Here is a 14,249-nt window from a genome sequence, read left to right on the forward strand (position 1 = left end):
AATCCACATGAATCATCCTTGGTTGAAAGTAACGGTCACAGCACTCCGAGCAGATGAGTTTTCCACTCACAAAGCAGGGATGCGGTTGCTGAAAGGCGGGTTTAGAATCACACTCCATGCACGCCTTCTTAGCTGCTGTGAAAAAACTCACAGCCTTCTCACAAACTGTAGTAAGACATATGTGTTTCTTGACATCAAGTAGTGAATCAAACAGCAACAAATATGTGTCGACAACCTGAACTTCAGCTGGCTGTTCGTAAACCAGTATTAGTGTGATTAGTCTATGGAGAACATGGTAATAGTATCATGTCCAAATAGCTAAAATGGTCTGTTAAGCAAACCGCTACAGTAATTGATTTATTGTGCAGAAATACTAAGCAAGCGTCTATCAGCTGTCTCCAACAAAAAGACATCAGAGGATTTATTTTCTGATACGGGGTGGGCTTCAAGGCCCAATTTCTCAATTCACGAGGTTCTAAATTGATTAATCACAATTGGATTAGATTCAATTCCTATTATATGATACATCATATTGCATCTGTATACATGTTCGAAATAAACTTCAACCTTAACCATAATTATAAAATACAAATGTACTTTGTTTTTTCTCTTCACCATAAACAACTTCGTATAGTTCAAGTCTTAACATTCCATCACTACAGATTGCATTAAAGGCCTACTGAAAGCCACTACTAGCGACCACACAGTCTGATAGTTTATATATCAATGATGAAATCTTAACATTGCAACACATGCCAATACGGCCGGGTTAGCTTATAAAGTGCAATTTTAAATTTCCCGCTAAACTTCCGGTTGAAAACGTCTATGTATGATGACGTATGCGTGTGACGTCAATCGTTGAAACAGAAATATTCGGACACATTGTATCCAATACAAAAAGCTCTGTTTTCATCGCAAAATTCCACAGTATTCTGGACATCTGTGTTGGTGAATCTTTTGCAATTTGTTTAATGAACAATGAAGACTGCAAAGACGAAAGCTTTAGGTGGGATCGGTGTATTAGCGGCTGGCTGCAGCAACACAACCAGGAGGACTTTGACTTGGATAGATGGCTTTTATTACCGTATAGTGTCACGGTCCACGGAGAATCGGGTGATTATATAATATATGCTAGCAAGTCCCTTACTTTCTTTTGTTTTGCACAGGACGGCTTGTTAGCATAGCCAGTGTATTACAAAGCCCTTTTACTGATCGTTTTATTTGATGTTGCGGTCTCTACAAATGACAAGCACAGAGTAGAACTGCCACAGGTACTAGTTGGTAGAGATGCACCACTCTGAATAGCAAACAAAAACGTTATCTGTGAGGAACACAAAGGCAACCTGCATCTAGCAAGAGAGGAAATGCCTACATGACCCGATGCAGAGACTCTGTCCATATTGGGAGGCTGCAGCAAAGGCAAATCCAGGGCAACGTCAGGCGTCCCGGGGCATGTGGACGGTGTCATGGACTCGTCCATCCAGCTGGCTTCTGTCAGCGGGGTCATGCTGCCATCTGTGTACATTCTCTCGGTATAAGGCGTCATGGTGCCATCAAAACCGTCATGGAAAGACATGGACAGCTCCTCATCGGCCCAGTCCAGCTCTCCATTGGCGTCGGTACCTCCGTCCACTGATTCGTCAGTCATGGTGTTGGTGGTACAGGTGAAAGTGTCGGGCTGCGCACAGTTTCTGTCCATGGGAAGGATGAACTCCTGCACTTCTGGGGCATCTCTGCTGAGACAATGTGTCTCCATCTTCAGCTGCGGGTCAGCTGACAGATTCTGTGAAAAACTCATCGCTAGCAGCTTGTCCAGCGCTTCATCCAGGGAGGCTTCCTCTAAAGGGAGTTGATGCAGAACGAGGGGGCTGGCGCTCTTGGCTGTGGGTCTTGGCTCCAGCACATGTCCACTGGGGATTGAAGAAGCCGGGAAGGTCACATAGGAAATGATGTTTGCCATAGAAGCTGTAGAGGAGGTTTGGCAGGAAAACCTTGTGAGGGGGGGCGATACTGAGGACGTAGCAGGGAGTGGTGAAGGTGAAGAGGTGAGTGGGTGAAGGGGAGAAGCAAAGTGATTCAAACTAGGATCATGGATGACAAAAGACCCATTGGTCATTTTGTCAGGTGAACAAGACTGACTACAAGCAGCAGCTGAGGGTGAAAACTGCTCTACAGATGGACTAGGTGACTGTGAGGTCTTGTCCAGGACGGTGTTTACTGAGGTCAGTGAGGGAGTAGTGGATGGGCTTGAACTGGTTCTCTGCATGCCGGAGCTAAAAGACGCCGACTGTGACATGACTTGCAGCAAATTGCTTGGGGACGGGGGCACAATGGCAAAGGCATCTGCTGCAAAGTCGAGGTCACTGGCCGCAGAGAGGGACGAGATAGGACTGTGGCAGGGAATATGATTCAGACGGGACGATGACAAGCCTCGGTCTCCCCCGTCCTCATCTATGTGCAGCTCCAGACCAGCAGGCAGAGACAACAAAGAAGAGGCACAGGTAGATGGGTGGGACAGACTGAAGAAAGGAGAAGCCACTGGGGGGATGAAGGTAGAGACTGGAAGATGAGAAGTGGTAGAAGTTGCTCCTGTTGGGTGCAGCAAAGAGCCCAAAGAGCTGGGCTAGAAACACAGAAATGAAAGTAAGCCAGAACACAGACACAGCATCCATCAAGAAGATGAAAGAAAGTTTTAAAAAGAGCCTTTTGTTTGTTTGTGGCCTGCTCATGATTTACTACTATACTTGTGTACCTTAAAGTCAGACAAGGAGGCCATCAGCTCGTCCAACTCTCTTGTGGCACAAGAAGCTGAAATCCGTGCTTGCTGCTGAGTGGGACTGTCCAAACCACTGTGGCGAGGGGAGGGGTTGGAAAATGCAATTTACTAGGGGTTAATTCGTTCAACCATAAAAAGTGTTGCCAACAAATTAATTTGTTGACAATAGTCGAGACAATAGCTCGTGTTTCCAACTAAAACAAAAATGCTCGAGTCAGCGCGGACAGTGTGCTAAAAGAAAAATGACTAATAACACAGTGGGTGAATACATCGAGAGTATGGGAACATTTTACCCTAAACAAATCAAAGATATAAAAACCTTCCTCAGTTTGAAAAGTGGACCTTGCTCTGTGTTGAGATAATAATTCAAGCGGAGGCATGTCGGACATGCGATCCCAACTCAGTAAGATAGTTAGCTTTTTACCTAGCTATCTGACAACAGAGAAAGTTGCGTGAACAATAACGCTTAACTATCATTTAAGCTAAAGTCCACCAATTAAACTTTGTCTATACAATTTTATCTATATTTATTCAGCCTCTATAACCAACTTTATTTATCCGTTAGGACCTTCAGATGTGAAGCAGCATCAATTGTTGTGCAAAGAAGAAAGGCACAATAACAAAGGTCAATTTCCACCAACAAACATTAGGCACAAGGGTGCCAATATCATCAAAGAATAAATTTAAAATATTAGAGATGTCCGATAATGGCTTTTTTGCCGATATTCCGATGTTGTCCAACTCTTAATTACAGATTCCGATATCAAGCAATACCGATACATACAGTGGTGGAATGAACACATTATTATGCCTAATTTTGTTGTGACGCCCCGCTGGATGCATTAAACAATGTAACAAGGTTTTCCAAAATAAATCAACTCAAGTTATGGAAAAAAAAGCCAACATGGCACTGCCATATTTATTATTGAAGTCACAAAGTGCATTATTTTTTTTTAACATGCCTCAAAACAGCAGCTTGGAATTTGGGACATGGTCTCCCTGAGAGAGCATGAGGAGGTTGAGGTGGGCGGGGTTGAGGGGGGCGGGGGTGGGGGTGGGGGGGGGGGTTGGGGGTTGGGGGGGTTAGCGGGGGGTGTATATTGTAGCGTCCCGGAAGAGTTAGTGCTGCAAGGGGTTCTGGGTATTTGTTGTGTTGTGTTTATGTTGTGTTACGGTGCGGATGTTCTCCCGAAATGTGTTTGTCATTCTTGTTTGGTGTGGGTTCACAGTGTGGCGCATATTTGTAACAGTGTTAAACTTGTTTATACGGTCACCCTCAGTGTGACCTGTATGGCTGTTGACCAAGTATGCCTTGCATTCACTTTTGTGTGCGAAAACCCGTAGATATTATGTGAGTGGGCCGGCACGCGAAGGCAGTGCCTTTAAGGTTTATTGGCGCTCTGTACTTCTCCGTACGTCCGTGTACACAGCGGCGTTTTAAAAAGTCATACATTTTTATTTTTGAAACCGATACCGATAATTTCCGATATTACATTTTAAAGCATTTATCGGCCAATAATATCGGCAGCCCGATATTATCGGACATCTCTATAATATATGTTAGATAGCCAAAATTCCAATAAATAATCAGTAATACAATAATATACAATGACTGTTATACCTCTAAAAATGCCAGGATGTAACAACATACCTGTGTGCAGCTTTCTAAACACTTCCTCACAAGCTGGCTAGATAAAGTTGGTGTTGTAATTGTTGCTATTTTTGATTGCCTTCAGTTTACATAAAAAAAATATACTTTGTTTTAGTGCTTGCTTTTAAAAAATATGGAAACGTTTTAATTGTTATTTTTATTGAGCAGCACAGTTACAGTAAAGTCATCTTTATTGTTAGCACATGCCTATAAATATCTCAAGCTGAATTTAAAAACTGATGGCCAAATTAGAGACACTAAATAGGTTTACGCTTCATAATCCAGTTAGTCAGAGACTAAGATAGTCGATTACTAGTCAACTATCAATATACTTTTTAGTTGCAGCTTTTCTTTGGCCTACTATAGCTCATACGAACCTGGTTGAGGGCACTGAACCCTCCAGCTCATCCAAAAGACTCTCCACTGTTGGCCGAGCCTCATCCGACTTTGTTCCATTTCTCTTGGGCTCCTCATGAGGGGGTGGGCTGATTCTGATTTCAGGAGTACTGCCATTTTCATAGTGGGTGATGCTCGTGGACGGCAAGGGCGGTGCCCTCTCCTCTGTGGAAACACGAGCACTATTCGTTTACTACTAATTAGCATTAACAGGCCTGACGGAGAAGGTCTTAATGTCACCTGTAGTGGGGAACGAAGGGGAGCTCTGTTGAACCGCATTGAGCTCTAGCAGTAGCCTGTCAAGTTCTGAGAGGTTGCTGCCGAGGCCTGAGGTCATGGCTGCTGTCGATGAGTCGGATGATTTCTGTTTGTTAGGAAAGCTGAGAAGGAGAAGCACGTGTTAACAACAGCCACAAGGGGAAATAGTGACAGGGCGAGAGCAGCGAGTAACCTGTAGACGTGGTCTTCTTCAGTGTGAGACTGTGGAGAACTGCTTCTGTCCCCCGACCATGAGCTCTTTTGGGCCGAACCTAGAGACTGCATCCATTCAACAGTCATTCTTTTATCAGTCAATCCTTTTAGACTTTGCAAACACTTATTTTTCTGTCATCTAGTGGCAACCATTTGTAACTGCACAAACACAGCAAGAGTTTAGATTTGTATTAGGGATGTCCGATAATGGCTTTTTGCCGATATACGATATGCCGATATTGTCCAACTCTTTAATTACCGATACCAACCGATATATACAGTCGTGGAATTAACACATTATTATGCCTAATTTGGACAACCAGGTATGGTGAAGATAAGGTACTTTTTAAAAAAATTAGTAAAATAAGCTAAATAAATTAAAAACATTTTCTTGAATAAAAAAGAAAGTAAAACAATATAAAAACAGTTACATAGAAACTAGTAATTAATGAAAATTAGTCAAATTAACTGTTAAAGGTTAGTACTATTAGTGGAGCAGCAGCACGCACAATCATGTGTGCTTACGGACTGTATCCCTTGCAGACTGTATTGATATATATTGATATATAATGTAGGAAGCAGAATATTAATAACAGAAAGAAACAACCCTTTTGTGTGAATGAGTGTGAATGGAGGAGGGAGGTTTTTTGGGTTGGTGCACTAATTGTAAGTGTATCTTGTGTTTTTTATGTGGATTTAATTTAAAAAAAAATAAAAAAGATACTGATAATAAAAAAAACGATACCGATAATTTCCGATATTACATTTTAACGCATTTATCGGCCGATAATATCAGCAGACCGATATTATCGGACATCTCTATTTTCAACTTATATTCAATTGAATAGACTGCAAAGACAAGATATTTAACGTTCACACTAGAAAACGTTGTTATTTTTTGCAAATATTAGCTCATTTGGAATTTCATGCCTGCAACATGTTTCAAAAAAGCTGGCACAAGTGGCAAAAAAGAGTGACAAAATTGAGGAATGCTCATCAAAGACTTATTTGGAACATCCCACACAAAAAAAACGATACTGATAATAAAAAAACCGATACCGATAATTTCCGATATTACATTTTAACCCATTTATCGGCCGATAATATCGGCAGACCGATATTATCGGACATCTCTAATTTGTATCTTAGTTTATTCATTACGTCACTTAGTTTGTACTGCTGACTTGTAATTTACAAAAGAAACCCTCATTGTTTCACATTAGATTTATAAAGCTGATATCAAATTGACAATGTACAACACACAAAGTCTATCTAAGTTTGGATCTTTTGAGTACTACCTTAAAGCAGTGAAAGTAAACTGGCGACCTCAGTGAGCTTGTTCAGCATTCGAAGAGCATTCAAGATGGAATGCGGAAAACTAGTGAGTATGCAGCCTTGGTCACTTTTTAGGTGTTGCTCCAGGGCCACCACACTCAATGAATGGAGTTAGAAAAAGTAACAAAAAAGTAACATCAAGGACAAGGTCATTAATTCAGGGTTTAAAGGCCTACTGAAATGATTTTCTTTAATTTAAACGGGGATAGCAGATCCATTCTATGTCATACTTGATAATTTCGCGATATTGCCATATTTTTGCTGAAAGGATTTAGTAGAGAACATCGACGATAAAGTTTGCAACTTTTGCTCGCTGATAAAAAAAGCCTTGCCTGTACCGGAAGTAGCGTGACGTCGCAGGTTGAAAGGCTCCTCACATTTCCCCATTGTTTACACCAGCAGCGAGAGCGATTCGGACCGAGAAAGCGACGATTACCCCATTAATTTGAGCCAGGATGAAAGATTCGTGGATGAGGAACGTGAGAGTGACGGACTAGAGTGTAGTGCAGGACGTATCTTTTTTCGCTCTGACCATAACTTAGGTACAAGCTGGCTCATTGGATTCCACACTCTCTCCTTTTTCTATTGTGGATCACGGATTTGTATTTTAAACCACCTGGGATACTATATCCTCTTGAAAATGAGAGTCGAGAACGCGAAATGGACATTCACAGTGACTTTTATCTCCACGACAATACATCGGCGAAGCACTTTAGCTACGGAGCTAACGTGATAGCATCGTGCTTAAATGCAGATAGAAACAAAAGAAATAAGCCCCTGACTGGAAGGATAGACAGAAGATCAACAATACTACTATCAGGAGACACCGAACCAAACACTGGATCTGGAACTACACGGTTAATGCTGTGCCGCCTGTCGAAGCCTAGCAATGCTGTTGCTAACGACGCCATTGAAGCTAACTTAGCTACAGGACCTCGTCAGAGCTATGATAAAAACACTAGCGCTCCACCTACGCCAGCCCTCATCTGCTCATCAACACCCGTGCTCACCTGCGTTCCAGCGATCGACAGCGCGACGAAGGACTTCACCCGATCATCGATGCGGTCGGCGGCTAGCGTCAAATAGCGCGTCTACTATCCAAGTCAAAGTCCTCCTGGTTGTGTTGCTGCAGCCAGCCGCTAATACACCGATCCCACCTACAACTTTCTTCTTTGCAGTCTCCATTGTTCATTAAACAAATTGCAAAAGATTCACCAACACAGATGTCCAGAATACTGTGGAATTTTGCGATGAAAACAGAGCTTTTTGTATTGGGATACAATGTGTCTGAATACTTCCGGTTCAACCATTGACGTCACGCGCATACGTCATCATACATAGACCTTTTCAACCGGAAGTTCCCCGGGAAATTTAAAATGTCACTTTATAAGTTAACCCGGCCGTATTGGCATGTGTTGCAATGTTAAGATTTCATCATTGATATATAAACTATCAGACTGCGTGGTCGCTGGTAGTGGCTTTCAGTAGGCCTTTAAAGCTAGGGCCGCCAACCTGTCGATCGCGATCAACCAGTCGATCTTTGGGACTTTACTGGTCGATCCCGACAATATTTGGAAAAATAAATGTACTATGACGTATGTGCCTTCCCCACCCGGTCAGTGACCAAGAGACCTGTCAACAGGCATGCATTTTAACCCCCGAACACAAGCAGCCCACCGGTCTTGACACCGCTGCACCATCACAGAGCACGGCCACACTGGTTGGTCTCGCAAACGTGAGTTGCATGATGTGCACAATCCCTCAAAAAACATCAAGCTGCAGAAATGCATTAAGGCTGACTGACTGTTGGAATGCATCACACATTTTCCCGCATCCAACATCTAACAACTCTCCTCTTAAATGACTATTTGGTTTATTTTTCGTCTTGGTGGTGAGGATTAGTATCTTACAGGCATTACAGTATCTCCGGCACTGTGGATAAACAATGCGTTCGAGACGGTGTTCTGGAAAGACACGCATTCTCCTAGAATTCACACACACCTCCTGCATGTGTGTAACAAGGAATATGGAAATGTAATCGTGTCTCCCTGAGCATGCATCCCCTTTGAGGGAATCTTTCATGTGAGTACAATCTTTAGCAATGTAAACACAGCTGTGGTAAAGATCAGTTAAAAAGATAGATATCGGCCCCAACATCTCTACTTGACACTAAACATTGCACCTACACACTAAACAACAACAACACACAATTCCATTTTACTTCAACAGTTTCTTAACAAAATCTGCTCATATGCAAGTATATGGTTGATAACTTAAAGGCCTACTGAAAGCCACTACTAGCGACCACGCAGTCTGATAGTTTATATATCAATGATGAAATCTTAACATTGCCACACATGCCAATACGGCCGGGTTAACTTATAAAGTGACATTTTAAATTTCCCGCTAAACTTCCGGTTGAAAACGTCTATGTATGATGACGTATGCGCGTGACGTCAGTGGTTGAAACGGGAGTATTCGGACACATTGAATCCAATACAAAAAGCTCTGTTTTCATCGCAAAATTCCACAGTATTCTGGAATGTGTTGGTGAATCTTTTGCAATTTGTTTAATGAACAATGAAGACTGCAAAGAAGAAAGCTTTAGGTGGGATCGGTGTATTAGCGGCTGGCTGCAGCAACACAACCAGGAGGACTTTGACTTGGATAGCAGACGCGCTATCCGACGCTAGCCGCCGACCGCATCTATGATCGGGTGAAGTCCTTCGTCGCTCCGTTGATCGCTGGAACGCAGGTGAGCACGGGTGTTGATGAGCAGATGAGGGCTGGCTGGCGTAGGTGGATAGCTAATGTTTTTAGCATAGCTCTGTGAGGTCCCGTTGCTAAGTTAGCTTCAATGGCGTCGTTAGCAACAGCATTGTTAAGCTTCGCCAGGCTGGAAAGCATTAACCGTGTAGTTACATGTCCATGGTTTAATAGTATTGTTGATTTTCTGTCTATCCTTCCAGTCAGGGGTTTATTTCTTTTGTTTCTATCGGCAGTTAAGCCCGATGCTATCACGTTAGCTCCGTAGCTAAAGTGCTTCGCCGATGTATTGTCGTGGACATAAAAGTCACTGTGAATGTCCATTTCGCGTTCTCGACTCTCATTTTCAAGAGGATATAGTATCCCAGGTGGTTTACAATACAAATCAGTGATCCACAATAGAAAAAGGAGAGAGTGTGGAATCCAATGAGCCAGCTTGTACCTAAGTGACGGTCAGAGCGAAAAAAGATACGTCCTGCACTGCACTCTAGTCCTTCACTCTCACGTTCCTCATCCACGAATCTTTCATCCTGGCTCAAATTAATGGGGTAATCGTCGCTTTCTCGGTCCGAATCGCTCTCGCTGCTGGTGTAAACAATGGGGAAATGTTAGGAGCCTTTCAACCTGTGACGTCACGCTACTTCCGGTACAGGCAAGGCTTTTTTTTAATCAGCGACCAAAAGTTGCGAACTTTATCGTCGATGTTCTCTACTAAATCCTTTCAGCAAAAATATGGCAATATCGCGAAATTATCAAGTATGACACATAGAATGGATCTGCTATCCCCGTTTAAATAAAAAAAAATCATTTCAGTAGGCCTTTAAGAAAAGCAAAAAAATGACCCAGCCTGTGAGTCTCTACGGCCTAATAGAGAAAAATGTTTGTAACGTAAGGTCAGACTTTACATGTATACCTGCTGAGAGGAGTGCTGCGAGTCTTTGTGGTCTTGCAGTGAACCGTTGAGAGCCTCGGCTGTTGGTGGAGGGGGTACTGGAGGTGGAGCTGATAGATCCTGGTAATAGTTTCCACCGGTGGGGATGGAGTAGGGCGTCTCATCAGGCAAAAACACGGGTCGCTTTGAAATGTGGGATGTCGTCGACTCTAGGTCAGCGAGTAAGGCATCTAAAAGGTAAAGGTTAACCAGCATTAGCACAGCAAGACACTCATGTTTCCTTTCATAACTTGACTCAATGGGTCTGCTGGGCAACCTACGGTCCCTCATTTCAACCAGACACCAAAAAGCGATTCACCTCCTGATACCATCACCATCACACGATGCCAATAAACATCCATCTCGCCATGACTAAACCTACCGAGCCTTCCTCCATCACTATAAATACAACCTTGTTGCCGATGAGTTGCTACCTGTCCTTTAGTTATCCTGCTTTTGTATCCACATGGTTGTTCTGCACAAAGAAGCTAAAGTATCTCTGAACCCTGTCCAAGGCAGGAGGCATGTTACACTGCTGAGTGGCCACTGGAACACAAGAATAAAATAGACTCTTACATCACACAAGCCTGTCAGGAATAGGTCACAATCACTAGCTGTATACTTTTATACTGCAGACACTTGAAACACTAACAGACCCATAATCAAAAGAACTAATGGAACACGGGACTAGAGAGTAATTAACGAATGGAAGACTATGTGCATCATGAGATTTAGAATCTGTTTATCCATGCAATCTTTTGTCTCCTATAGAGAAAAAGGCAATGTTTGTAAAAATGCTGTTCTTAATGCTTTGTACAGTACTTTTTATTGCCGCTATTCTTGTTTTGGATGTCATCTCAGTCATCCCACAGCATTATTAGTCCAGACAGTATAAAAAAAGCATAATAAAACATTTAACAAGACAACATAAACTAAATTTAGGTACATGATGAACGGGAAGCAATTAATAGTACAGTGGCACAATGACACACAGTATGCAGTCATTTATTTAAAAAAAAAAACAATAACAAAAACAAAAATAATTTCAGCTTCTATAAAAGGCCAGTATCTGTACTCACATTCTTGCCGCACCTGTTGAAAGTGTTCAGCCGCAGCAATGTGTGCTCGTGAAGCAGACAGACAAAGATAGTCAGGGAACAAGAGCATGATATACTGCTACTGGGGGAGTGGTCTGGTTGACACAATTGATTAAAGGCCTACTGAAAGCCACTACTAGCGACCACGCAGTCTGATAGTTTATATATCAATGAAGAAATCTTAACATTGCAACACATGCCAATACGGCCGGGTTAACTTATAAAGTCACATTTTAAAATTCCCGCCACACTTCCGGTTGAAAAACTCCTTTGGATATGATTTATGCGCGTGACGTCACAAAAGCAACGGAAGTGGTTGGACCCCATCGGACCCGATAGAAAAGCCTCTTGTTTTTCTTCGACAAAATTCCACAGTATTGTGGACATCTGTGTTGGTGAATCTTTTGCAATTTGTTTAATGGACAATGGAGGCTGCAAAGAAGAACGTTGTAGGTGGGATCGATCGGTGTATTAGCGGCTAAGTACAATACTTACAGCAACACAACAAGGACTACTTACTACGCCTAGCCGATGCTTGCCGCCAAACCCACAGATGAAGTCCTTCGTCGCGCCGTTGATCGCTGGAACGCAGGTGAGCACGGCTGTTGATGGGAAGATGAGGGCTGGCTGGCGTAGGTGGAGCGCTAATGTTTTTATCATAGTTCTGTGAGGTCCGGTTGCTAAGTTGCTAAATTAGCCTTAGCGTCGTTAGCAACAGCATTGTTAAGCCTTACCAGGCTGAGAATGTTTAACCGTGTAGTTACATGTACATGGTTTAATAGTATTGTTGATCTTCTGTCTATCCTTCCAGTCAGGTGTTTATTTATTTTGTTTCTATCTTCATTTGAGAACGATGCTATCACGCTAGCTCAGTAGCTAAGTGTGTCACCGATGTATTGTCTTGGAGATAAAAGTCACTTTAAATGTCCATTTCGCGTGCTCGACTCTCATTTTCAAGAGGATATAGTATCCGAGGTGGTTTAAAATACAAATCCGTGATCCACAATAGAAAAAGGACAGTGTGGAATCCAATGAGCCAGCTTGTACCTAAGTTACGGTCAGAGCGAAAAAAGATACGTCCATCACTGCCTCTCAAGTCCTTCACTGTAACGTTCCTCATCTACGAATCTTTCATCCTCGCTCAAATTAATGGGGTAATCATCACTTTCTCGGTCCGAATCTCTCTCGCTCCATTGTAAACAACGGGGAATTGTGAGCAATACTAGCTCCTGTGACGTCACGCTACTTCCGGTACAGGCAAGGCTTTTTTTAATCAGCGAGCAAAAGTTGCGAACTTTATCGTCGATTTTCTCTACAAAATCCTTTCAGCAAAAATATGGCAATATCGCGAAATGATCAAGTATGACACATAGAATGGATCTGCTATTCCCGTTTAAATAAAAAAAATCATTTCAGTAGGCCTTTAACTTCCCTATGTGTGCCCAATAGTTATCAATATACCTGAATGTCTTACATGCTAAATGTGACTGTAGTCTTGTATTTGATCACACCGGCTGAGTCCCGAAAGGGCTTCTCACATTTTGTCACCAATACATTGATCCTAAACATACCTGACATTGTTCCCAAAAGTTACACGTTGAGTTGGTCAAGTTTACCATAAACCACATGGGACCTCCGGCCTATTTAAAGCAGTCAGCTCAGCAAGTAGCTCATGTCTGTGCAAATGAGCTGAAATATCATGGCCTTCTCAAAATAATCTGCACCTGGTGCTGACATGCGGAACAAGACTTACTGAAGTTGACTTTGTCACTCATAAAACAAAGCCTACAGGAAGGAAACATTCCAGCGTTGGCTTAGGGTATGTGATTTACACACAAACTGAGGCCTTTGACATCTTTTGCACCTTGAAAATAAATAAAATACAGTATCTCAACACAGTTAACTGCAGTAACCTTTTCCTAGAAAGCTCTTTATTGCATTGGCAGAGAAAAACCTACTGCCTGCGGTCTTCCAAATACTTGGAGTGCGAGTTCTTGAAACCACATCTGTGACCTTATCGAGTCAGCAGTTACCAGTGGGATCACGGACGAATATCCAAGTGTTTTTTTTAGAAGATTTTTACAAGAAACCCTGCAATGTAACGTTGAACTCTTTCGGTGTGCTTGGAAAGTATTGAAGTATCCCTGAGGAGGGCAGCATTGAGTGTTGCATGGGGATGACTGAGGGCGTTTGCCTGTCTCACACCAGTGTGGTTCGCAAAGAGTTAGAAGCAGCCAGATTGCAAACATGCACTGTAAGCCGAGCAACAGACTAATCTTTTCCATTCCAAAGAGGGGCTCGGAGCCAGGGGACAAAGTCCAATTCTACCCCAACAGCATACTGACTCAATAGTACATTGTGCAGTCTCTGGGGGAAACATGTCATCCAAAGGTTAATGACTGACGCTGATCGGTCAAATGTCTGTTATAGAATCTAAACCCCAGGCAAATGAAGCATCTGTGTCTCATTGGGATAACCAATGTCAGTCTGCAACACCTCATATGGATACAGTACACAATGTTGTGGCAGTGGGTACTTGTCCAGTCTTGTCAGTGCGACCACAACAGGCTCAACCACTGTCTTGCAACCCTTTATCAGATGGATGTGAAGGTGGATGTAGAATTCCAAGCATTCCTCTGTCCAATGTGCCAAAAGAAAGCAACCAGGCTAAGAAGTGAAAATACTGTTACTGACAAAAAATGTTGACAATTACAGAACCAATTCCACCAACTAGTGCATTCTTTGAATTTCAGAATAATGTTGTTGATGTTTAAGCTGTGCATTTCCCACAAAGAACTGTGTACAGTGCAGGCAGGCAACCAAGGC

The 14,249-nt window shown here is 42.6% G+C and overlaps 1 protein-coding gene across 3 annotated transcripts in view; it reads right to left on the minus strand.

Annotated features, from left to right (window-relative positions):
* The window catches only part of LOC133652672 (paxillin-like), a 44,478-nt gene that overhangs the window by 15,950 nt on the left and 14,279 nt on the right, over positions 1-14,249 (minus strand). Inside the window, exons 2-7 of one of the 3 annotated variants that reach the window (XM_062051668.1) lie at positions 10,309-10,517; positions 5,275-5,360; positions 5,064-5,203; positions 4,805-4,988; positions 2,753-2,849; positions 1,014-2,623 (exon numbers count right to left, since the gene is read on the minus strand). In XM_062051668.1, the coding sequence (XP_061907652.1) occupies positions 1,193-2,623; positions 2,753-2,849; positions 4,805-4,988; positions 5,064-5,203; positions 5,275-5,360; positions 10,309-10,517 (2,147 nt within the window). In that variant the 3' untranslated portion in view covers positions 1,014-1,192. Of the gene's footprint in view, positions 205-1,013; positions 2,624-2,752; positions 2,850-4,804; positions 4,989-5,063; positions 5,204-5,274; positions 5,361-10,308; positions 10,518-14,249 lie in introns of those variants that run through there. The other 2 variants (XM_062051669.1, XM_062051670.1) reach the window with 2 other exon arrangements.

The sequence above is a fragment of the Entelurus aequoreus genome, linkage group LG06, assembly GCF_033978785.1.
Source record: "Entelurus aequoreus isolate RoL-2023_Sb linkage group LG06, RoL_Eaeq_v1.1, whole genome shotgun sequence".
NCBI lineage: Eukaryota > Metazoa > Chordata > Actinopteri > Syngnathiformes > Syngnathidae > Entelurus > Entelurus aequoreus.